General features: G+C 39.3%; 1 protein-coding gene and 2 long non-coding RNA genes across 3 annotated transcripts; 2 read left to right on the forward strand and 1 right to left on the reverse strand.

The window, feature by feature from the left end:
• Positions 1-727: 727 nt before the first annotated feature.
• Positions 728-26,664, reverse strand: snx17 (sorting nexin 17). Its single transcript, XM_026142277.2, has 15 exons — positions 25,847-26,664; positions 21,808-21,882; positions 19,983-20,100; positions 18,498-18,562; positions 16,628-16,738; positions 13,994-14,084; positions 11,874-11,961; positions 8,682-8,751; positions 8,000-8,092; positions 7,501-7,704; positions 3,559-3,687; positions 3,129-3,206; positions 2,914-2,988; positions 2,784-2,825; positions 728-2,681 (listed from the first exon to the last, which is right to left on the reverse strand). Exons 1-15 carry the CDS (start codon positions 25,904-25,906, stop codon positions 2,580-2,582), a joined length of 1,401 nt encoding a protein of 466 aa, XP_025998062.1. The 5' UTR covers positions 25,907-26,664; the 3' UTR covers positions 728-2,579.
• LOC113006353 (uncharacterized) lies at positions 4,935-5,289 on the forward strand. The gene is made up of 2 exons (XR_003269739.2): positions 4,935-5,083; positions 5,160-5,289. It is a non-coding gene; the product is annotated as an uncharacterized LOC113006353 (long non-coding RNA).
• On the forward strand, positions 16,690-19,264 carry LOC145420627 (uncharacterized). Its single transcript, XR_013901950.1, has 3 exons — positions 16,690-16,773; positions 17,715-17,942; positions 18,241-19,264. It is a non-coding gene; the product is annotated as an uncharacterized LOC145420627 (long non-coding RNA).
• Positions 26,665-26,788: the final 124 nt, after the last annotated feature.

Below are 26,788 nucleotides of genomic sequence, written 5' to 3' on the forward strand. Positions count from 1 at the left end.
TCCATGCTTTTGTGGTTCTGACCCTATCATCTGAATGTTGCACCAGAAGTTGAGATTCCTCACACCAGACGATCTTCTGTTGTCCAATTTTGGTGAGTCAGTGTGAATTGTTGCTCATTTTTCTATTTTTCGCTGACAGTAGTGGCTCTCTGTGTGGTCTTCTGCTGCTGGAGCCCATCTACATCAAAGTTCATCATGTCCGATCAAAGATGCTCTTCTGCAGATGCTGGTTGTAATAAGTGGTTATTCGAGTTACTGTTGCATTCCCATCAGCTCGAAGCAGTCTGGTCATTCTCCTCTGATGTCTGATATCAACAAGGCATTTTCCCCCAAAGAAACATTGCTCGGTAGATATTTTCTCTTTGTGCATTCTCAGTAAATGCCACAGATGGTTGTGTTGGAAAATTCCAGTACATCAGCCCGTCTGGCAACAGCAACCATGCCATTTTCAAAGTCATTTAAATCACATTTCCTTGCTGCCATTTGATTGGCTGATAGCATTTTTGTGTAAATAAGTAGCTGAACACTTGTAGCTGATGAAGTGCTTGGTGAGTTTATGTCTACAGTTAAAGTCTATAAACACTGCACCCCCTGGTATCTTGACACTTATCTGTGCTACTCTTAGCATATAACGTGGCAAAGTACAAAACTGCTGCTGCAAAATAAATGGGAGTAGTGGTAAAAGATGACTGTTACATAATAAATAAAATAAACCCACACATAATCGTTGAAGTTCAGAGTTTATTTTAAGCATCATGACCAAATGAACCGACAGCTGTCACTGAACATACCACTAAAAATCAACATGAAAATTAGTGGAATGTATCAAGACGGTACAACGTTCATAAAAGCAATGCTAAAGGAAAAAAACCAAAACAAAACGGCACATTAGAAAAATTTGGCACCTACACATACGCTAACATCAAGGACCTTGCAGCTTTGTGTACTTCATATCGACAGGAACAGAGAAAATATAAATGAATCGCTGCGACCGTGTCTCCCTACAGTGAAAGCAACCGAACAGAAGAATCACACCAGTGAAAGAACAAGACAATTATACTGAGAACATTTTTGTTTGCAGTTCTGGCTAAAAGTGACAGTAAAGCTGTTGATAGGTTGGCACTGATTTACAGTTAGCGTCTTTAAAATCTGCTGGCATGAAATAAGTCAAGTTGACAGCAAAAAAAGAAAAAAAATTAAAATTAATAATAATGGAATAACACACCTTATAAAAGTGGGATATGTTCACTCTTTAAAATTTTGTTCACTCCAGCAATTATGATCACATTAGCCGCTTCATCAAAGCACCTTTTACCAAATCCTCTGAGATGACTGGAACAACGTACGAACAAATTACAATGAACTGAAGCCCCGCGACGCCATCGCTCCCCCCAAAAAGAACAACACAAATCAAAATCAGATGCAAAAATTTGTAAACAATTTCCATTTGAACTAAAACATTATGTAAACATGATAAATGTTGGTCCATTTAAACTTTGTTCCATACAGCTTAGATTACATTAGATCTGATTACAATAAGCTAGATGATAAAGATATTAGTAAATGTTCAGAATACTTAATTGCATGTACATAATATAAAAAGTGACTTTTTAAAAATGTTTATTTTGTGCAAAATGCTTTAGTAAACTATAATTTGGCATTTATGAGAAACCTTTAAAAAAAATTGTTAAAAAAAAAAATCTGATGGATTTACTGAGCCCCCCAGGGTAAGAGCCTACGCACATTTATAAATTCATGCTCAAACATTCATCTCCACCGGTTATACTGTGCAAAAACGATGGGTTCAGCAAGTGCAAGCAGCTCAACCAAATCAACCATCCATTAAATTCTGCAAAATTCTAGTTAACATCTCTTTAGTTTCAACCCATGTGAGAAGGTGACCCCAGAAACTATATATTAAAAAAAAAAAAAAAAAAAGCAAGTTAAGGCCTCGAACTACATCTGAATACATGTGACTCTAATGTCTAATATAAAATGAACCCCTGCTGATGATCTCTGTTAACTTGGCACACATGTAGCATGACGCACAAGAGGACCACTGACATCAGAGGAAGCATTTTGGTATATAGCAAAGCCGAACATTGATCGTCACGCAGCTAAGCAGTTGCTCTAAATATTCTACATTTTGAGTTAAAGAGAACATTCTCAGAAATATGCCTGGTAACTTCCAGAACAACTGCGTCCAGTTCTGCTGTATCTTCACTAGTGCCGGGTCTAACCAAACAGTTGGCTCTCTGGTTGGAAACGGACACGCAGCCAGTCAGGGAAGAATCCAGGATCTTCGAATAACGTACGTTAATGACGTGATAAGTTCAATAAGAGAGCTGGATGATATGATGATTGTAACTAAAATGCAAATCAAGATTACCCTTCAGAGTCTAAATCATGAAAGGTCACCGTCAAAGATTAAATGAGAGCTTAAGGCAGCAAATTCTCCGGGAAGTAGCTACAATATTGCAGAATCGGACGCCTGCGTGGACCGCTCGGCTCGGCTCAGCTCAGCTTGTAATCTTTGTCGTTAACAGTGGAATGAGTAGGGGAGGAAGGGGAATTGTGGGTTACAGGTCATCGTCTCCGATTCCCTCGAAAGCATAGTTGCTGATGTTGTTTGCCAAGTTGGAGGCGCTGACCCCTCTGAGAGACACCGAGGTCAGCTTGGTCTATATGGAATAATCAATATAAGTATAATTAATGCTTAGCTGATGCTAATTTATTGGAATATTTATTAGCTAGTCAGTAAAAACGACAAAGAAGGTACTCACTGAGAGTTTGACAATTTGTTCACGGTTTGAATCAGGGGAGTCCTGCAGCATGGAAGAAAAAAAAAAGACAGTCAAGAAAAAAAAGCTACAGATGAGAATAAAAAACTTGGCATGCTATCCCGTTTCTCACCAGTAGAGGGGAAGATTTCACAGCTTGCTGACTGTCAGACCGGTGGATGGAGCCATTGTGTCGTTTCCTCAGCATCTGAAATGTGACAGAAGATGTCAAAAGAAATAGAATAAATGTCAAAGCTATAAATGAATGACTTATACATTTACAAACGCTGTGATATGTATGGAAAACAAAATGATGGCATAATGTTGTTAAATGCAGTCAACACAAACCTTTTTTATGCTGCCACCGGACTTCTTTACCATTAATTCATCCACCATAGACTGGAGGCAGATACTCATCATGATAGCCTGCAATCACATCCACACAGAAACCAGTCAGACATAAAGCAGCAAGCCTGTATAGTTTGAAAAAGAACAAAACGCACTAAAAATGGCCGACCACATAATGAGCTGCAAGCAACTTACAGTTACACCTCCTTAAAATCTCAGCTAAACTATGAAAAAACAAAACAACACGGCTGTTTTCAGCCTTGAGCCGCAGCATTTTTGAGGTAATCCAATGAGCACTAAAGAGGATTATGTACAGTACCTTAAGAAACTAAAAAATTCTAAATACACAAAGGGAAAAATTATCTTTAATGAAAAAAAAAGAAGATCTAGTTTATCTATATAAAAGTGAAACTATCCATCATCCTCCTACCTGGTCGCTGGTGATGGTGACCCACTGGAGGCGGTCCTTGCTCATCAGGTACTCAAAGGAGAGCTCGAGTTTGATTTCAAATTGACCCGAGCTGCAGGGATTGGTTGTACCGTTGGCAATTGGAACTTGCTGCAGTGACAAAAACAAAGACAAAAAAAAGTCACCTTCTGTTATCATCGACCACTTCTGATTTGCTTATTCTGTTGTGGCCCTTTTCCTTCTTCCACTTTCAATTTGTTGTACTGTGTTTACATTTGAGAATGACAAAGAAACCGATTTCAATATTTTTTCAACCAGCATCAAACTTTCAATATTAAGCGGATAAGCTCCGTCGCTGGAGCTAAATCTCATTTTCTACCCTGCATGTCTTCTCCTTAAGCTGCTATTCTTGAACTCCTGCATCACAAATGACAGGCAGGCTAAAAGATAACATGAAAGAAATATTTGTGATGGGTGTGTTACGCTCCCTAGAAATAAGCCCTCATTCCTCGTTTAAGCAGTGTCTGCCCTTCACTGCTTCACAAACCATTTCCGCTCTGGGTCAGAATGTAGCTGTAGTGCAAGACAAACAACGGTCTGACACAGATGCACAAACACATGTACATGCTAAGTGTTTATTTTGGGTTCTTCCGAATGTAATTTGGCTACAACGGATGGGGGAGGGGGGGGGGGGGGGGTGTGTGTCTTGCAGAGCTACAACAAATGAGATGTTTTGAATATTTGGCTGCTAAGGAAAGGACTCATTAAATGACTCTGACCTCTGAGAATGAGCTCAGGAATTAATCACCCCGCCTGGCAGTGTGGGGGCTCAGTCTGTAACACACAAGCTAGGATGCATTGCAATTTTAGATGTGATGCCACGTGTCCACATCATTAGCTCTTAGAGAATTGTAAAAGCTTCTTTGATACACATAATGACTGTAATGCTCAAACACAAACGCAGTACAAAAGTGAACTTTTTTGCCCATCTCCATTCAAATGACATATTTAAATGTTCCATCTTTCAAATGGCAGCAGAAATTGTGCGGGTAGAGCCTCAAGTAATGCTTTTCTCAGTAGTAAAATAGACTGTTCTGCTACGATTGGGTGCAAACACAAAAAATGCATATTTCAGCTGTTCCATGCACAATACTGTCATGGTCCGCGGCCCGGTGTCCGAGGAGCTGATGGGATGCCCACGCCCACGGGTGTGGCTGTTAACTCCACACCTGCATTCCATCTCAGGCGATTATCAGGTGGACTATTTGATCCAGCCCAGCCAGCTGCTCCACGCCAGTCCGTTAGTCGTCTCACAGCGGTAACGTACACCCACGGGAAGGCGGTTGTGAAAACCCTCATTTACCTGAACAAACGCTAATCTTTTCCTTTGCGCTCAGGTAACAGCTCGGCGTGTTTTTGAGCCACCTGCCTGTCCACCTGCCCGTCTGGAGTTTGGATCGCCTCCGGTACCAATCACCTCTACTTTCCTGGAGCTCCCCCGCGGACCCTCACCCCTCCCTCCGGCTCCCACGGCCCCGCTTTGACTGTAAGACTCATACTCTCCCCCACGTATGCTGCTATTTCCCTGCTTCCCAGTAACTCTCTTCCTCTTTCTGTTGCAGCCTCCCACAGTCCCGATTACAGCGTTCCTGCGTAACTCATCCCCTGGTCCCTTGGTTTTTCTAGTTTCTCGCGTGTTTTCCTTTGACCCTTCCGGGACACCTTTAGTTTACATAAAGTTTATTTTTCGTACTCCTGTGCGTGTTGTCTCTGCTTCTGGGTCCAGCTTGTGTACGGAACTTCGGTTCATGACAAATACTGGTTAATGAGATGCTTCACATTCCCAAAACAAGCCGTTTTTCTAGATGGCTTAAGAGCTGAAGTGTCAAATAAGGTTAAAACAAAAAAAATCCAATTAATGAGTTAAATTTAGCCCATTTGAAATTGTAACTTTTTAAAAGGGGATCAAATGTATTTTGAAAAATGCACAGAAAGAACAAAATCTGTATAGCTGAAACTAAATATTGTTTAGTATTTGTGATACAGCAAAGAAAAGATGGTATAAGACCATCAATCTAATCTGTGCACAAAAATAGCCGAGCGCTGACGCAATCACAAACACGAGACTTTCCAACATTCCCGGTCTTTGTTATCTTAACGCCACTGTCTGCAAATATCTACCACAACTACAACTAACTTATGTTTAGAAGTTTAAATCTATTCATCATGTGGATGAATATCATGATAATTGGTAATTTTGATGATTTCCTTTAACTGTTCTTTTTCCATGGTGGAATGATTATGCAGGATACAGCTTTAATAACCTCTCTAATCCACAGAGGGTTAAAAGTTTAGATATAGGCTTAAATATACATGCACTCACTTAAATCTTTCAATATGTGGTGCTGAAGGTCCTACAATGTCCTACAATGAAGGTCCTTTAATGAGTTAAAACTGAATGTACATTGTCATAGACTGAGAGAGTGCTGACCAAGAAGGAACCTCCTGCTCCAAAATCGATACCTTCAACCTAAACTGGAATCTGTAGCTGCCCACACAAACCAAATGTTTTTGCTTTTTTGCTGAGACAGACGCCCAATTGAGAGAGACTCAGTCCTCCATCTGTAACATTTGAGGAAATGACAACAAGAGATGGTTTTTGTTCCTTCCCCCCCGCCATCAATGCAACAGATAACACTCATTAAATGCTGGGCATTGGACCAGCAATATGTTAGCCTGATCAATCAAGTCCAGTCATATGCTCGAGGGACTCTGGCACCATCTCATGCTGATCAATTGATTTAAGGTCACAGTTGAAACAGAACCTTCATGGATTAACTCGTAAATCTTTGGTGTGTGATGTAGCACCATTACACTTTCATTAGACTCACCGCCCAAAAAAACAACAACACACTTTCAATGGGTTTAATTCAGTGTTAGTGGAGCTGTTAGTACTGTCTGATAGCTTTTTTTGAGGTTTTTCTGCACTTCAGCACACTTCAGAATAAGATAATGGATAAAATGCATTAAATTTCCAAAGTAGCCAAGAAGCAAAAACACTCAGCTAGTAAATGATTTCACCATCACAACATTTACAAGGAACTCACAGATGGCTCAGATGATGCAGAGTTGACATTTAGACTGATTTTGAGTTTTCTGTTAATATAAAAGGTAAAGAAGAGACTGCACAAGTGGTATGCTTTAACAAAGTTCAACAGACTAATGATAAAAATAGTTTCATTCACTGACTGAAAGAGGAAGCATGGAGGAGGAACAGCTCATGACCAGAAGTACTCCACCTTAATACCATAGCAGCCAGTGGACATGACACACTGATATTACTTTATTACTTACTGAAGGAAGTGGCAGCATTAATTCAAAGGCATGAAAAACAAGCAGAAGACCAGGCTGAGACAGCAATAAGTGGTTTCTGTGATTGCCTGAAGAGACTGCATCATGTCTGAGGGTAAAAAGACTAAAAGCAAAAACTGGCTTGAAATATGAAAAAAAAAACCCTACTGAGATAAAACTGAAGCGTGCATGTACTATCTGGTGTCTTACTTTGAATTCAGTGTATTAAAGAAACACGCGAGAAATAAAACTTGACATTTACACTTTTTTTCTACACATGTAACTGTTTACAGAGGTGTGGAAGTACTTCCCCTCAATGCATGAATCTGCTTTTCCCAGCAGACAATTTGCAGTTCAAATACTGTTTTAGGTGTTAATCGATACAAAAGATCAATTCAGCACTATCCTTGTGTGGGCTGTGTGTTTGGGTAATTGGACTGATGACGATGGATGGTGTGGAGGTAAGCATTTTTAGCTAGCTGTTAATGCTAAAAAACTAACTATGGTTTGTTTCTGGTGCAATGCCAATAGGCCACTTTAGAAACAGGAGGGCCTTCATCTTGATAAAATAAAGGTACACTTAAACTCTCATGCATTCACGCTTCCACTTACAGAAGATGTGATTCGCCAGCACCTCATGCGAGTAACTTTGAAGCTCCCCTCTTTCATCTGTTCATTAGGCAGCTTGACATGGAAGTTGAGCTCATTGTTTCCGGCGCTGACGATGACTTGGCAGCCCTTCTCGGGGAAGTCAGTGACACAAGGGTCAAACTTAATATAGCCATAATATTTGAGGGTCTGGCCTAGATGGATGAACTGAGGAAAAAAAGAAAAAAAAAACAACCAAACAATTTTTAGATGTCATTTTTTTAGGCTTACCTAATCCCTGATAGAAAATTCTGAAATTCTCTCCTGGGATGTGTTTAAAAATTCATATTATGGGGCAAACTAGGTTAATTGCATAACATGGAATTCACTAGAGGGAGTATTCTCCGTGGTCTACAGATTTGTCCTAGCACAAGGACATTTCTGAGCATCAGCTGGATTTAAGTGACAACTGGCAAAGAAAATTCAAATGGCAGAAACGTCAAAAAGAGGCACCCTTGCTTACTTCTTTCTTAGAGCCTTTCTCCTGCAACGATTTGAGCTGCCTGTGCTGGTCTTTGTTGACGAGTATCCAGCCTCGCTCAATGTCAGATACTGTCTGGTGAAGCAACAAACAGGAAGTTTATTTTTCTACACAGACAAATACAATAATTCAGGTCAATGAGTTTCCTTTGCTAGGAGAAACAACACTAAAAACGCCATGTTAACAGTGCAGCTCAACAAAATATGCACAAAAGCACAAGCTCGTTGGCACTATACTGCTTCGCAGAGGCAACGCTCAGAGGTTACAGATTCTAATCAAACTTGCCGCCCCGAAAATGCTTAATAAAATCAGACAACTGTTACAGCAGAGGGAAGTTACTATAATAGGAAGGACATCTCTTCTGAAAGAGGGACGCAGAGAGGATTCAAGGTGTTGCAATGTTAAAACAAGCTGACACCAATATTTCGATAATGGATGATCCCAGGGGATGCACAAAAGCATTTGGCAACCAAAAGATGAAGCAGCTGCTGATTCAGTTTTCTTGGTGAGAGGCTGGCACCAAGCAAGCTCAATAAAATACAACAGATGCAATCTGGAAACAAATACAATCAAGTCTAATTTAAATTTTCTGCTTGGGTGCACATCTCAGCGGGAGTTTAATTTAAAACAGTGTCTGGTTTACCTAAGTGATGAAGCCTCTTACCTGGGCATAAAGCAAATTCAGGCCAACTCTGTTTTCCATTACATCACTATCATATGCCATGTCCCAGTAGCTGAAGAGACAAAAAAAATAAGACAGTGTCAAATAAAGCAGAATTAACACAGCCTGATTGTCAACTTTGAGTGATTTGAAGAGAGCTAAGGGGGGTACTGTAGTCATGTGAAAAGCTTTGGCAGCAATAACCTGAAGTAATCATTTTCTGTATGACTCTGGCATCATTGTGAAGGAATTTTGGCCTACTCTTTCTAACAACACTGCTTCAGTTCAATAGTTTATTCACCGCTATTAGCCTCCTGCAACAGCAATCCAATAAGCTTCAGTTCTGGACTTTGACTGGGCCATTGCAACATCTTGATTTTGTTGTAGATTTACTGCTGTTCTTGGGATTTTTGTCTTGTTGCGTTCGCCAATTTTAGCCGAGCTTTAGCTGTCAGACAGATGGCCCCACACTCTAGAATACTTTGGTGTAGAGAGTCTGAGATGTAGCTCTTGGTTTTGGGGGGGTTTTTTGCAGTTTTTCTGACCATGAACAATCTGGCCTCAGGGTGAATTTTGCTGGGATGTACACTCCTGGGAAGATTAAGGCATTGTGTTAACACACCTGAATGCTCCAGACCAGTCAACTGCCAAAATGTCGGCTTTTAAATAGTTGGTCTTTTCTAACATGCATGTACATGCAGCAGAAAGGAGTCAGCTGCATTCTTAATACTGATAATGCTACTATTTGTTTCAGATCAGACTGATACCATAAACTAAACGTGCAAGGAGCAGGACAGAGAACAAAAGACTGCTAGCCATCAATTCACTGTCTACTATAAGCCCTATTCACATCACATGGACTTTGTACCATGGAGCAAGCAATGCAATGCAATACAATGCATTAACCCATTAACAAACCTATTTCTATGGACTATGTATTTATCAATACAAGGCAATGGAGACGTCTGTCCGGTGTACAGTCAAACTCCATCCATGAAATGAGTGACTTATGGAGAAATCAGCTCAGTCAGTGAGTAAGGCATGCAAACATTCACCTCAAGAATTATTTACAGCTGAGTTTGAAAGGATGTGAGTGAAATGGTATAATTTCCACACAGCACTGTGGCAATATTAGAAGTACTGCTTGTACGTTTGTGCAAAGAGATGTGTGGGAGCCCGAGGCCAGCTTGAAAATCAGAACATGATGTTGAAAAAGAAATTCAAAAAATTCTATCTGACTGAGACAGACGAATCAGATCTGGGTCTATGTTTTTAAAAACACCCAGAACAACAGTATACAATTTAGATGTATCACTTCCTCACTGCTGGTTGTGAAATGTCTTAAGCAAACACTTTCTTTACACCACAACTGAGGCATTTTTCCTGCCCCAGTTACATTTTGTATTTACGTTTGTTCTTAAATAAAATCGTCCTTGAGCTCATGTTTCCTAACAGTTTAGCGCAAAGGTGTGAAACTTAACATGTAGGCGCTTGGCTGGGGTGCTATTAGGAGCAGTTGAATAGAGCAGTTGTTTGAGGAAATGTTAAGCTACTTGGCCACATCCGCAATTCAAAAACGACCAGTAAAACGTAGGGCGGTGAAAGGGAGCAAGAGAGTATGGGTGGTGGAATCAGAAGCACTGTGTTTGGTGAGTCCTTTTATTTTGTCTCATCAGATGTAATGGAAAGTGCACTTAAAGACCCTGTTGAGAGAAATAGTTTTGCTTGTTGGACTGGTTCAAACCACCTCCTGGATCTTCTTTACCGCATACAAAGACTGAAAATACCATAAAGCTACAATCTTACTAGTATATAAACTATATTGTACCGCTCACTAACCTTGACTGTTTTTCATAATCCTGTTTTCATTTTGTAGATGCTTTGAATAAAGCTTGGCAATAGAGAACTGCATCATACATTTTAGGTTTTCAGTAGTTTTCTTCCCTACATTCTTCCTCTTCGTCTGGATCTCATACACTGGGGGTCTGTTTTTTCTCCACCGCCACTTGTTAGTTCTACGTTTATTCTTCCCCTCACTCTTCTACACTCCACAGCGAAACTAGGTCAGCAGGACTGAGACTTTCCTTAAGGCAGAAAGAAAGTAAACATCCTGTGTACCTCCAGAGTCCACAGGAGGCAGAATAATGAAGGAAAAGAAAAAGGAGGAAGCAGATAAAAGTTATCTTGACAAAAAGCGGACAAATCAGCGGACTGGACTGTAGGCTTGAAACTGAATGAGCAGTTAGTATCTTCTCGTTTATTTAGCCGTTTCTCTCAAATAGGACAACATTAAGACTAATTCTATCACTTTTTCCCCCCCGTTTTTGTGACACATGCAATTCCTGGTGCACTGCTCTCCACACCAACAGCTCAGACTCAGTGGGTTTTTCTGTTAATTGAAAAGTAATACAGATATCTGCAGCAAAAAACACTGTTGATGCATTTCTTGTGCTGACATGTAGTTTCCTCTGATGTTTATTGAACCCTGACCCAGTCAAATAAATTATAAACCCGAAAAAAACAAAACACTGATGCAGCACAACAGTCTGTTGGAAATGTGACTTTCGTGAAGTGAGAAGTTCAATTATATAAAATATTTGAATCTATTTGTTTATTTTCAGGCTAAATTTTGTGTAAATAAAAAAGCGAAAGCTGGTAATCGATGAACCCCAAGAACAAGTTTAAATCTCAGAGTAAATGATTTATCAGAACTCTGGTTATCCAGTTAATTGGTAACGAAGATGTTAGAAATTGCAACAGGCATTCTGCACCAAGGGTAAATGAATGAAATGAAATCTATAGCAAGATAAAATATAATATAAATTTGTTTGCAGTTATTTTGTCCTTTAATGTTTTGGTTTAGTTCTGGTTCAAAGATTAACTTGTTGGATCAGTGCAACTGATTGTTGTAGACGCTGTAGCTGTAAGGAATACCTACTGCAAAGACAAACTGCAAAGTGGTGAAATTTAAGTAGATGTAGAATTTATTGTCATTTCATTACATTTTCTGGACCAAGCCCACTTACTGTCAGGTGATGATCATCATTCTCCCTGACAACAAAAAAGGTAACCTTTCTAGCAGCCCATCTTTAACCTTCTCTTTTAACATGTCTACACCAAGAGCTTTACCACAGATAAAGAAAACAAGACGTGATCAGATTCATACTCATAATGTGAACAAGAGGAGGTACATACCTTTTCCGTAAGACTATGTGAAATTCTGAGCTCCGCGAGCTGGTAATGGATACATAGGGCAGCTCAAATTCTTGCAACTTCCGCACAACTGAAAGAGGAAAAAAAAAGCAGAATTTATCATAAATGTAGCTCAGGTACCAAAGACATGGATAACAATGTCTACAACGGGGAAGACACCATCTGTGCAGGCCCCAGCAGGATACAACTTGTGGTAAAATGTGTGTGTATGACAATACTTTTTTAAAAGGGCTCTTGTGTACATGCACCCAGAATCTGCAGCTATTTTATTGCAGTCAGTTCCCTAAGGAGAGTGAAGCAGACTGAAGGTCGTTGCTGCTGCTACTTTGTTTTCACCCATCAATAAATGTGCTCAGTGCACACACACAAATACACACAAATGAGATGACTAAAGAGCCCTTTAGTTTACCATTAGGTTTATAAAAGTGTATTCTGTCTTTTTTATGGGCAGAGGGGCTGTGTACTGAAAACAGAAACACAGAGTGGTTACTTTGATGTTGAAAATTATCTGGCATAAAGAGAAACAAACTCAATACTTAACATGTAATGGGACATTTTTAAGCAAAATAAATCATCTCTGGAAAGCTAAAAATGCCACAAAAAGCAAATGAGAGCAGCACTAATTCAAACCACATCCTGGCTCTTCTCAACATGTCCGTAATATTTTACATTATATCCTGACTAACACTCCGACCTCAGGGAAATTACTGCCTGAATTTTTCTCATTATCCTGTTATGTCAATCATCCCACCATCAGTTCTGCTTGATCAATGACCTGCTGCGTTGTTAGCCATATTTAGCACATGCCTCTTCTTTTTCATATCACTCAGCCTCAGATTTAAATGGCAGGATGAACAACACGTCTGTAAAATATACAGACCCCTCTGAGTTCATCTGGGTTCACTTCCAGCCTGGTATCGATGCTCTCTGAGGCGAGCATGTGACAGGTGGAAACCATGAGAATCTCAGACTGTGGAGAGGTTTGACCTAAAAGGGCTCTCTTCCTCTGTCACTGGGGTATACATGAATGTGAATGCTAATACTTTGCAATGATGTGCGTCAAGTGAAACTGAGCCACATGAGATGTGGCCATTTGGTCTTTTGAGGCGGTCCTGTAAGTAACATTGACAACAAAAAGACAATGGACAAACCACATGCTAACTGCTACAGAGTCTTCACAAAATGTATATGGGCAAAAAAATGATTTTGCCCTGGCTTGAAACAGTATCATTGTGTATTTCCATTTACAGCGTACTTTTAAAAAAAAAACACATTTATAATATGCTGGAAGTCAACACTCCTCTTGCAGTCTGGAAAAACAATAACTTTACTAATCAGACGCCTGTAAATGTGATACCACTCTGGAACTGTTGGTAAACCACAACATGCATTTCAGCCAAGAACACTGCAAAAAGGATGTTGTGCGCACTCACACTCCAGCACTACAAAATGTTTTGCATGCACCAGCCAACAAATAGCTGACTCTCACTGGGAGTCAGAACAGCCCCCAAAAAATTTATTATACATTCTAGTTAGAGACAGAAATACAGCAGAATTTGGATTCAAGATAAACCCTCTAGAGGCGATACACAGCTTTTCTTTTTTCCTCAACTAAACTGAAGTATTTCTCAGAACAGAGAGACAAACACACTCAGCCGTATTCTTGTTGCCAGAATAAAGTTCCCTGCGGTTCCACAGGAATCTACTCTCTAGCAATTCTTAATGAAAGTTCAAGTGTTTACACCAAAATCCTACTTTCATTTATTTCTGTGTGATTTGTGTCTTCTGAGAATCGTCTCTTTTGGTTACTGAGAAATGAATTCCAGCTAGAACATAAATAGTCAGCAGTAATAAATGATGGCTCTTTTTTTATGGCTCTTGTTAGCTGGAGAGATAATCCTTAAAACATTTGCTGGCAAACTACACTTTCAGCTCAAATGGATTTTTGCTACAATTTACTTTACTTTACAATTCTTATCAGGGAACATTTCTGCAGCTTATGTAGCACGCAAAAGAAAACTTTCCAGCAATAACAGAAACGGGAGGATGCTGCACAAGTTCAAGTTGCTTTTATGGCTCTGTTTTTATGATTTTGAACTTACATGATAAACTTCCATCCACACCTTCACGAACCAGGAAAAGACTGAAGTAACCAACAAGGTCATCTGGGAGGTCAAGCTTTGTCGCAACAGCCTGCAGAAACAATAACATTTAATTTCAGCAACATTCAATCAATCGTTTCATCAGAGCTTTATTTTTCAGAAGGTTAAAAAAAGAGCAGATTAAAAATACTACACTAAAAAAACCAAAGAGATAAAAACAATAGAAAAAAAAATAGACTTCCATTAAAAATAAATAAATAGTATACTTATGTTGACAATTTGCTATAGCTTATTCGGATGATTAATAGCAGCTGGGACAAAGCCATTTCTGTAATGCTTAGAGACTGCAAACCTGAAATTACTAAGGGTGGGAGTCATTGTTTGGCTGATTGCTTAATGGTCATCTTCTGCAACTGTTTGATATAAATAGTTTAACTAGGTTAAACTGCAATTTGCCAATCAGCTTCTCTGACTAGTTTGACTGCATCAGTTTGTTCCTGTTCTTCAAAGACAGGTTACCGTATCAGGACACCAAGGAAAGAAGATTAAACTGACTAAAAGATCTATAAAATAGATAAAACTGCTCACATTCCACAGTTTGACCTTTAATGTTTTTGGCATCAGGTGTGGTGGAATTTTTGCTGAACTCCACAAAGCAGTTTAGTATTGCTGACATATTTACTGAAATACAAGAGCTTCCTTGAAAAGGACATCTGAATGGGAGCATATGTTGTTCTATAACCCGTTTATACCTTTCAGCATTAATGGTGCTTTTCCCAATTTAAGAGCTGCCAATTCCAAAGGCACTGATTCACCTCCACGCCATCAAAGATGAATGCTTTTCAACTAACCCTTGATAACAAGCCAGACGGTGTCTCATCTTTAACCCAGAACATCTGTGTTTTCCAAAAAAAGAACTTTACTTTTTTTTTTTCCGTCTGACCACAGAACAGTTTACCACTTAGATTCAGTCTATTTTAATCGAGCTTTGGCCCAGAGACAGCAAAGAAATTTCTCCAGATTCTTAAAATCTTTTGATATTATATACTGTAGCTGATGCGATATTCAAAGTTTTCACAAAGCAAGGAACATTATTCTAACATTGTTCTGCAATTTGTAGATGTGGTTCTTAGCAGATGGGCAATTCAAATGAAACAATATGCCCCAGTTTAAAAATCAGATTTGTTTTCTGTGCTCTTGTGTGACTAAAATGTGGGTTTATGAGATTTTTTTTTTATTTACATTTTACACATTTCTGGTTTTGAAGTTGTAATTCTCATAATTTAACGGTAAACAAAGCCACATGCAAACCACTGGTAGAGTTTTTGAACTGCCTAGACAAAACAAACAAACAAACAAAAAATCTAGCATTTTAGTTAGTAAAATAATTAAGCAATACTACATTGAGGCAGAAACCCTGACTAAAATATACACCATCTGTGTGCTCTGACAGCTGCTGTTCTGATCAGAGGTTAACTGTGGTTAAACTTTCATAAGAGACTCAAACAAGTTTGATTTACAGCCAAGATCGACAAAGTGCACGCCACTGAGGCATCACCATGTTTACTGGGATGAGTTAGAGTGTGTACTTTAGTGTGTGTTTATGGTGAATAAAGAGTACAGGTGAAGTGCATATACTGAATGGTTTGGACATCACCATGTCTTGCACAGATTATTAAAAAAATAATAAAACAACAACAACAAAACAAGTCACATATAATAAAGCTGTTTGATAATAATACTGTATATTTGTTTCACTGGCACATTGTAATTGCTCTTTTGGGATTATGGCCTGAAAGCTTAAATAGGCCTGATGGGTATTTTCATCATGCCATCAAGTGTCTTTAGCGTGTGCTTAGATTTGTTTTCTTTCCATCTGTCTTGGTTGTGTTCCGAGTTTTCCTTAGTTTTGATTGAAGTAGGCCAGACTTCATAAAGTGCTTCGTGAAATATTGCTGTACTGAGGAGGTGCTATACAAATAAACATGGCTTAATTTGACTTATGGTATGTAGTGCCTCAGAGCTCACAGGAGATTGTAAAGCAATATTGCTTGCCTGAGGCAAATCCCTGGTGTCTATCAGATCTGTTATGAAGAGCTCAAATGCCTCTAGGTCAGAGATGACCATACCGATTTAAATGAAATAAGCAATGGGCCACACTTTAAATAACTGAACTGAAACATGGCCACAGGTTACAATGAAAATATTTATAACTTGCTTAGATGCCTACATAAATATTTAAAATACGCTACATTCTGGTAGTGTCCTGGTATATACGCTACTGCATGGGTCACTGATCAAACACACTGCATTGGAATTGAGTGAAATAGCAGCGCAGACTTATCTAGTTCATCCAATTCCAGCCCTCAGGGCTGAATTTTGTCCATGTGCTCTCCAACCAAACACACAGAACTAATAAAAAAAAAGTTGAAACCAAACAGATAAAAGTTTAAGACTTTAGTTTCTTTTAACTATATCAAGATATGGAGCTGACAGCAGTATTCAGTTATAGTTTTTTCATGTAAATATTTTTCTGTCTAAGCAAGATTTCAACAAACATGGCACTTAAAAAGCACCGTACTGTGCAAAACAGTAAAAACATGTTTACTCTCACTTTAAACATGCAGCACTTACATCAAGCACATCTTCCGTCTTATATGATGTGAAAATGTTGACTGTGACCTTCTGGCCATTACAGAGGCAGATATCTATTGCAACCTCTTCTGTGGGGATCTGCTGGGTCTCCTGTGGAAACAAAAGGATTGAATTCAACTTTCTGGGTGAGCTACATGTTTTCATTCCCATCAGTCAACAACAAAAATCACACCAAGCCACACAGACGGAAAAACTCTGTCTGGTTAGAGGGGGAACCACCCCCTCCCCCCCAAACCCTTTCCGACAATGGAGGACCCTCCACTGTAACATTTTCTCAAACACAAATTTATAATGCACTTCAAACAAAATTGAATCCATTCAGTCTGATCACTTTTATCTTTACTGTCAATTTTGACATAAAAGCTTGAAAGATGTTCAAAGTATGTTATGGTTTAACTCAAATGGAGAAGGAACAAAGGCAATGGCTCACATATGGGAATTATTTAGTGCATATAAGAATAGGACCTGTGCAATGAACAGTCCACAATAACGAGTAATTAAATATTTTTAATTATTAAAATCACCTTTAATTATTCACTAACTTTTTGGGGGACTGGACAATACTGATCACATTCATTTTCTTTGTAATTGATTGTTATCTACATACTGTTTGGAAAATATGAAAATATTTACCATAACTTTAGTAAAGGGTTGCCTTGTTTTGTCCAAGCGACAGTCAAAAGGAAAAACCCCATAAAGATATTCAAAAGCAGGGAAATGTTTATTGGATATAGTGCTACATACAGTCTTTTGTTTTGGATAACAAACTTGTAAAAAAAAAAGCCACGATTTGACTACACATTACAAAACAATAAAAAAAAAAAAAGCACCATTCAACAAAAATGCTTACTTAAAAAGGTAAAAGCAATATCATTATGTAAGAAAAGGCCTCTAACACTAATTAAACCAAGTCTGCATTAAAAAAAAGAAAAGAAAAACGTATGATAAGATGATTAAATAATCTCATCGTTTATATTAAGGGTGCAATGTTGAACTGGATGACTCCAGCTTCTTCTCTCTCTCGTCTTCCTGGCTAAATCATCTATCATCTTCCCTTTTCCCACAGCAGGGGGTCTCTGAGAGCACAGAAGGCACAGATGAAAAGCCTACACTGGGAGGCAAGTCATCTCCTATTCCAGACCTGCTTTCCTCACAGTACGTGAGAGAAGTGACATAAACACTGACTCTAATGTGCTAATCTGAGAGGAGAAGAGGGCGGAAGAAAAAAACAAAACAGGAGAATGGGTGCGATGTGGCTGCAGATGGATGAATCTGAATGGATTTGCAGCCTCAGGTAATGCAAGTCACAGACTAAATGATGCAACCTGCTATGAATAAGTTATGAATACACCATCCATTTGAAATGACATAGAATCAGGTTAAACTGAAAACCTGCTTAGATTTTTTTGGTATGGAAAAAGCTTGTTTTGAGCTGGATGTCTCTCACACACACACACACACACACACACACACACACACACACACACACACACACACACACACACACACACACACACACACACAGTAACTAAGTTGCTGTGTTTAACAAAAGACTTGTTACATGATTCATGTTATCATTTTCCATGTTTCAGCATGCAGGCCAGTCTTGATCTGACACATCTAACCAGAAGCTTACAAGTACAGATGACACAATCCAAGAAAGTGTATGTGTGCTGCTGCGATAGATAAACAGCAAGAACAGCACTACCTAATTTCACCGCAATGTCAAAGTAATTACTAGTGAAGCAGAAATAACTGCCTCAGCATTTTAGTATAAGGTGCATTGCTCCTTTCAGACCTATTGACCGACAACAGCTTGATGCAGGTTAGATATAAAATAACCACCAACCTGTTGGGCCTTCCTTAAGAAACTGTTGAACAACTCGCTGGCTCCAAGCAAGGGATCCTGACGGACTGAAAAAAACAAAACAAAACAAAGGACAGTAAAGCAATAATTGAAAGTAACACAACTACATGAATGCCTAACTGGTGTTGGTATGCAATTTTGGGGGTTACTCATAAACATCAATGTTTTTAGGTGGAGCCACTTCCCATTTCTTAGTTTTCTGCTTTTTGAGCTTGCTATTGTGAAATAGGTCATACCTTCCAAGTTATTTGTAAAGGCAATTTAGCTTAGCGCATAAAAACTTTATGACAGAAGGGCTGACCTCTGGCAAAGGATCAACGACCTTAACTGCCACTAACCAGCTCCAACACACCATACTTAGTAAATAAAAGGCTGAATGAGCAACTCTCCTTTGCTTTGGCTTCTCATTTATTCCTGACACAGTTTTCAGTGGCAAAGCAGAGCATTTAACATAACATACAATATGACTTAGTGTGAGCATGTGTGTGTCATCCTGTATACTAACTTCACAAACTCCACTTGACAAAAAGGGAAATTTTGAAGCCATCTGCATCAGTGCATATTGTGTTTGCGTCAGTTTATTTTCCATAACTATGTCAAAAACCATGATGTAACCTAGTGAACTTGTAGCCAAGAACACCCTGAATGCGTATGCTCCCAGACTATGAGCAAATATGCACTCAAACAATGATCCCTTGTTCTGCTGTAACTTCCAGTGCTTGAAAGGATTAAAACCAACCCTCCATGTTGCTGCCAGTTGCACTTATTTGTGTATGTGTGTACTTGGATAGTTCACCTTTGACCTGTTTGCACAACGTGTAATATGCCGAAACCCTCTCGAATTGAAATACTCTGAATGGGTTTACTGACCTGATGCTAAATAAGCTTTTAAAACTGTCACGAGGTGTTCCACTTGGTTTTACCATGCCAAAGATTTTAATTATTCTTCATGGTACAAAAGCCGGGTATTTTTCCTCCAAAAAACCAACCAAAAAAACAAAAATCTCTTTACTAAAAAATTCAAATCAATAAAAAATTATTTAAATTACTGACACTTTCAGCTTTGAGATTCTGGGTCTCGATATTTTTCTTCATAAGGTGTGTCAACATTTCACTCCCAACTGAAGCAGTGTCCCTGCTCAGACACTATGCCCAGATTAACAGTTCTTTCACACTTATGTGGCATGAAGAGAACAGTGCATGTTTGGACTCCCTGCAGACACCAAGCAAACTTGTTCTTGTGATTGCTGTGGGGAAAGCTCTCAAGGAAACCGTGTTTGTCCTGCAAATATTCTGTTTTAAAAACACAGACTCGTTATACACACACACTACTAAAGAGGGGAATGTGTGCAACTTAAAAAACACTATCTAATTTAAACACTGGTTTAAACAACCACTCTGCATCTGAATGAAGTGAAATACAATACAAGCCATCTGTGAAAAGTTTATTCTGCATGAATAACTTACTAGCTTGCATGTATTTCTCCAGCTGTTCTCTCCTCTGTTCGACCTCAGCAGGGGTCAGTGTGAAGATCTTCTTTGGGGGGAAGGCAGGCACCACATTGCTTCCATATTCTTTCTTTATCTGTTGATGCAAACCACAAGTTGTGAAGCTCGGAGGGAACAAAGAGTCGGCACTCTTGGAAAAAACAAACCCTCGCAAACCAGTATTTCTCTGGTTTTAAGAGAAAACAGAGTTTGTTCAAGCAGTCTGCTAGCTACATTCTTATTTTAACAAAGCCATAATTACTGAAAAGAGATTTAAGTTTGAACTATTAAAAATGATAACTTTGCTATAGAACAGCAGTCTTCTGAATTAAAGATCTGTGGATTAATTTTTCTAAGAGGTACATTGAGGTTGTTTGAGATGAATCACAGGTTTATTTTAAGCACTGTTTCAACGGCTAGCTGCTGGAGTTTCCGTGCATAACAAACACAGACACAGACACACTCACACACGAACACATCTGGAACGCTGAATGTCTAGTCATTCCAAGTTTACTTTGTCTTCCAGCTTCTTGACTCATTTCTTTCCATTTTCTATCATCTGAGCACTGGTAGCTTGAACGATTGAAGTCTTACACCATTTGGTGTCTGATCTAAAAATCAAACACGTTTATGTGGTTTAATTTTTAACCTGCATATTGCTGCAGGTATGCTATGATGAAGGCAGACCACAGCGAGTGCTAGAGGAAAAGAGGCGATTTTCACCTCTGCATTTTTCCCTGTGGTATTTTAAGTATGCCAGAGGCAGCAACTGGTTACACATACAAATAAGCTTTCACAGCCACACACACCGAGCACAGGTTGCAGATTCATAAAAGTCTGTCACATCTGAAATACATGTGAGCTCATGCGGAGCATTTTTGGCAGAGCTTGTCCTGTTTTTTACTGTTTGCTTTAAACAGGATTTGAATCTAGCACAGATTCTGCCGTGTTGCAAATCATTACAGGAGAAAACACATGAGAAGCACTTAAAAAAAATCTAATTTTCTGAGCAATAACTGAGACGAGTGTGTGCACCACAATCAAGTGTGGAGTGTTTTGGGGTCATGAGTATGCCACAGGAAGCCCTTTGGGGTTGATGCTTAAAGATTTGAGTGTGTCTTTCCCACTCCCTGTTGCCAGGCAACAGCAACTGTCAGGATGATAACACAGAGTTGAGGATGGAGATTGTAAAGTTTGGCCCTAGCTCTCTTAGTTTGTAATGTGTATAAGCAAAAGGGGCATTGGGCACTCCTTTAGGGCCATGTTTTATGCTGTTGTATACATTTTAGTGCACAAAGCACTTAAAAACACATCTTTACAAGAAAGAAAAACACATGTGAAACACTGAATACACTAATTGCCTATTAACAGCTCTGAAATATCAGTCTGGCTGTGTGTAAAGCTCAGCTGAGGCAGAGACCAAACAACTCTCAAGAACAGACAACTCAACACTTTCCCACCACATTTCTTTTTCAGATTAAATTCCTTTTCCCAGCAGGTAAAGTGTAAGAAAGGCCAAGAACATTCTTTCCATGTCACACACCCCCACCCACCTCCCCCATAATACTGTCTATTTACAGCCAATAGCTGGAACTCTTGGAAAAGCGGAAGCCAAAGACTTCAAGGCATCGTAGTCATGATTTAAAGTGACGGGAGGCTGGCGTATCGACCGTATGACACAAATACGAGTAAAAGGTCACCATGGGTGGATGTGATGGCATTTATGTCAGAGCACCACACATAAAAACGTGCTTTGAAGCACACTGACAGTGTGGTTGGTATATTAACATGGCTGAAACCTTACCTGTTCATGGAGGCCAAGAAGTTGGCTATAGCGTACCCGACAGTGCAGCACACCATTGACATGGATGTTGTAGGCCTGTGGGGACAGACATAAGGACAAAGACTATGTAAAAAAAGCATAAAGCGAGTGCTGAATTTGTTTCTTTAAATGCACACCCAACAGTGATTTGGTGACTTCAGAGGCATTGTGTTTGCATGGAGGAAATAAAACCACAACCGCTGAAAGACGCTGGAAGAATCAGCATTTACCACCCTGTACCTTTAGCATCAAGTTTCACTACTGATTTCATCTGATTATCCCACTGCAGTGTGCTTCCTCGGCTTTTGTTTTCTTAGACCAAACAAATGAAGTGTGAACTGGATTCAATCATATTCCAGCGACTTCCATCCAAAGAGGAAAACAGAACCTGCTGCACAGTTTTCAATCCAAACCGCTTCGTTTGCCTCATCCAGACATTTAATATAGAGAGAAAGTATTTCATGTGGAATCTTTAACTCCTTCTCTGGAGACACTTTGCTTGTTTTGACAGGAGCTGTCACTGAAAACTCCTCCACAAAACAACCACTTGGAGCTAGCAGACCAAAAATCTGCTTGCCTTCATGTTGAGAGCCAGCCACAGAAAGCAAGGAAGAAATTTTTCATGTCATTAAATACGATAGTAAACCAAATATACATAAAAATGTAATGCATCAATTACAGAACAACCTACATGGAATAATCCTATTAGTATTGTGTGAAGAATTATTCTTAAGAATTTGAGAATTATTATTTCCTCCTTCATATGCTAAAACCCCCCCCCAAAAAAACCCAATCAGCTTCCAGCAGGCTGTGCACAGTGATAAGGGAACAACAAGCTCACTGAGAAGACTTCATATTTGGATATCAAGACATAAACTGCTGTAGTGCTTTAATCCTCTTCCCTTTCTATCTCAATTAATTCTTGCAGTCAACATGGCGGGTCATCTGTCCACACAAAAGGAATTTTACAGTTTCTGACTGCACATGTACATGCTCTTGCTGAACTGCACAAACAATCAAAGGGAAAAACAAGAATATCACGCCAAAAGTTGTTCTTGCAAAAGAGGAAGGCTTGGACAAAAAAAAAATATGTCTGTGTAGGCAGGATCCTGACAGGAAGGAAGAATGAGTATGCAGAATGTCTTGGCTCTAAAAATGCAAAAGTGCAACAACAACAAAAAAAAAAAAAATACCCGAGTTTTTTTTTGGTGGCTACAAGCAGTTCAACTTGGGGACAGTTCAAGAGGCTGTATATGTTTTCCTCCATATTCCCACACTCATCTTTGTTTCTGCACCCCAAACTCTTACAAATGTATTAAATAGTGTTACATTTTGATCCTAGTTCCTCATCATGTCTAAAAGCTTTTGATTTCATAATCCAGCTGCTAATCTAAAATTTGTGTCATAATAAAGTTTCTTAATAAAGGAGTGAGATGCTGTCTGATCCCATTGCTGTAATCAGATCAAAACACTGAATGTTCAGTCCTGAGATAGACCAGATTTAATATGAGACGCCCTTATTAGAAACAAAACTGTCAGTGTTTTTACTTTTTTCATCACTGCCCACTTTAACCCCTAAAACCATATGTGATCTAATCTTGTGAACCAGTATCTGTGAGAGGATTTCCAAGATACCTGCTACTGTTAGCACATTTTAGGGAACCTCTCTGTGTCTCTAAGTTTATACATCTGGCTCAGTACATGGAGCCAACTGACACAGCTACACTGTTGAGCACAGCTTTCATAGTTTCAAAAAACAAAACAAAAACCAAAGTAATACAGACTTTGAATAATGAATAATGAACTAGTTTAGAGCTAAGTCTAAACCTGTTCCTCATCCTGAGTAAATGAGTTATCGTCACTTAATGTAACACCAAAGTCTCTTGTTCTCATATCCACAAACACTAAAAAAATTAGGTTGAAATAAAGGCAGAAGTGTAATAGCGGAAAAAAACAACAACCCAGGAACACTGCCATAAAAAAGAGGCCTTTTTAATTCTAAGAAAGCCCTTTGCAAACGCGGCAAATTCTGCGGCTTACTGGTTCCAAGGTACACAACCCATCTCTCAGTGTTACAATCAAGCAAAGTCCCTTCCTTTCAGCTGGTTATGGGAAGGTCACAGTGACAGTCACAGGACTCCCAGCTGAGAGGTGAAAGGCCTTTGCTTTTCCCACTGGAGTACAGGCTAAAAATGTGCTTGGTTAAGTAGAGATACGTCAGAGAACGACATCAGTGAGGAACGCATGGAGAACACTGTAAAGAGGGAAATAATTCTGAATTATTCGACATGTCCACTACTTCTCTTGGAAAGCTTTTTATGTTTATTTCCTAATTCTGTGCCAATTCAAATATTATTATACCTACTCCAAGACTTTCTTCCAAATACACAGTCAAAATGGAAAATACTCATTTACAGGTGTATGACACTGAGAGCAGCCAGAGTAATGTTACATTAAAATCAGATGATGCAGTGTTTGTGTTTTTAAGTACACACACACACACACACACACACACACACACACACACACACACACACACACACACACACACACAGGACAAAGGGACCTGACACACAAAAACACTTTTAATAAATACTATAGACACTGTTTTCTATAAAAATCCTGAATTATTAATTATTTGTTGCACGACATCAACACATGAGGAGAAGCAAACTTGGGAACCGAGAACAGGTTCCAAATGATCTGATCCATCAGAGCTCTGAGCTTTCCAGTTCCATTCATCGATGCTGTCAAGGTTTTCTGACAGTCGCACATTGCTAAACAATGACGTCCCACTCCTGGCAGTGGAGCTCTTGCACATCTGAGTCAGATGCAAACCTTTTTTCTACTCTGTGTTCAGAAATAATGAAACTGTTGTACTTATGCCATAAACCTGCAAAGGCCTACTGCTAGGAACAAATAAGAAAATGGATGAGGAATGGAAGCACAATTCATAATGACATCTTTAAAATCATTATCCATCTCAACTTGAACCCAAGCAGTTTTCTGGCAACTTGCAATCACCAATAGATCATATTTATCGTCTCTGTCCAAATAATCAAGCAACACAAGGAAGAAATCTTTTGAGTTGACGCAAACTTTGAGAAATAAACACTACATCTGGCAAACATTAATACAATGTATCCTGACTGTCAGTCACTGGGTTTTTCATAAATAGCAAAGAAAATGGTGCTATTACGGCTGTCCTTGATCAACCTTCACTTCAGAACACAGCAAAGCACAATGGTAATTCATGTTTCAAACAACATTAAACACAATAAGAAACAGAAAGAAGAAAATAAACATAAAGATTATGCTGCAGCTCCCAATGTGCTTTGAAGACTACCATAGTTTAGACTGATATATATAACTGCTAGTTAAGGGATGAAGTTAAAGCAATGCTGGCTGTATTCTCTTTTTCTAAATAACACGGGAGATGGCAACATCATGGTAAGCAAACCTCAAATCTCACTAAGAATTTAGGTGCTGGCTCAAACCTTTAAAACAAAAGAGACTTTGTTGTGGCTGATTTGAGCCTATAAAGAGACTGGGACACATGCAAGTTTGTGCATAAAGCTTTGAGGGTAAATCACAGTGTGTTAAACTTCAGACATGGCATAATGATGCTATATGTTTATACTGTAGAACTAATCCGCCAGATGAAGGTAAAATGGCAGAAACTGTGTTGAACACGATAAAAGCCACATTACTTTTCTGTTGATGTCTCAAAGAATCATGCTAAAATATTTTTTGCCCAATTTGCTCAAATTTTAATACAACAAATCAAGTTTTTAATCACCTATGCAAAGCATAAATGGCATGATTACACAGTAATGTTTATAGCTGATTTATAACCCAGCAGTTCCGCCTTCCCAATAATTTGTGCACAGTAAACACTGGAGCCCGTGCCGCACTGACATTAGCTCGACATGTGGGCAGCTGAAACAAGCATTAACACAGTCTGTGGTTAAAGCGGGTACAACAACAACAACAAAAAAGAAAGACACAACGTCGTGCTTACCACGTAGGTCGAACCGTTTTCTCCCGAACGAACCTCTGTGTCGGGTATGGAAAAATGCATCTTAGCTCGAAACACAAGCAGCTCCCAGATGATAAGTCCTTTAACGCCACCACAGTCTGCGATGGAGAGGAAGACACCACAGTTTCCCCACAAAGTCCACTGCAGTGACTAACGTCGGTGACTACGGAGGAGGAGGAGGACGAAGAGGAGGAGGAGGCGTCTCTCTCTCGGTTCAGCCACTGGTTTGAGAGTCCGGGGGGATACTGTTGCCGGACTACGGGGCGACTGCTTACGACTTTATTATGTGGACAACAACTCGCGTACCAAGTCGCACTAACGTTAAACTTCTCCCACGTCAGTGTTAAACTTTTCCCTCTGCCGTTCGAGTAGCAGCCATGTTGCAAGTGTAATTACACCTTCACTGTTAGCATTACAATATCCTATTAACTCACTTTAGGCAAGTTGTAAGAAAACCTTTAAAATCACCTATTTGTTAAAAAACAAAAAAACCCAAAACTCAGTTTCAAGCTGTGCAGTGAATTCAGTTCATTAGCGTAACCAGATGAAGTTGCTGGATAAAAGGTGCAGTTGGTTCTTGCAAGCCCAAGAGCGCCGCACAGCCCGTATGGTAAACCTTTCGAAATATATGAGCGGACAGTTTTACTTGAACGTTTCCTGCTTTCCCGACGTCCTACCTTTGCGGAAAAAAGTTTAAACAGCGACAAGGTATATAGATAGAGCAAATGTGGCAAATATCGCATAAGAAACCAGAGGCTACCCCACCGTCCGGCCACTCTGTGTTCAGCGTACGTATTGGCAGATCAAGGTTTTGGGTCAAACCATCTTATCGTCGGCACACGGGTGTATACTGCAGTTTATGCAATTAAAATAACACAAATTCACCCCCAAGACATACAGTTATTTTACTTTATGGCACAATAT

Source organism: Astatotilapia calliptera, chromosome 15 (genome assembly GCF_964374335.1).
Source record: "Astatotilapia calliptera chromosome 15, fAstCal68.1, whole genome shotgun sequence".
Taxonomy (NCBI): Eukaryota; Metazoa; Chordata; class Actinopteri; order Cichliformes; family Cichlidae; genus Astatotilapia; species Astatotilapia calliptera.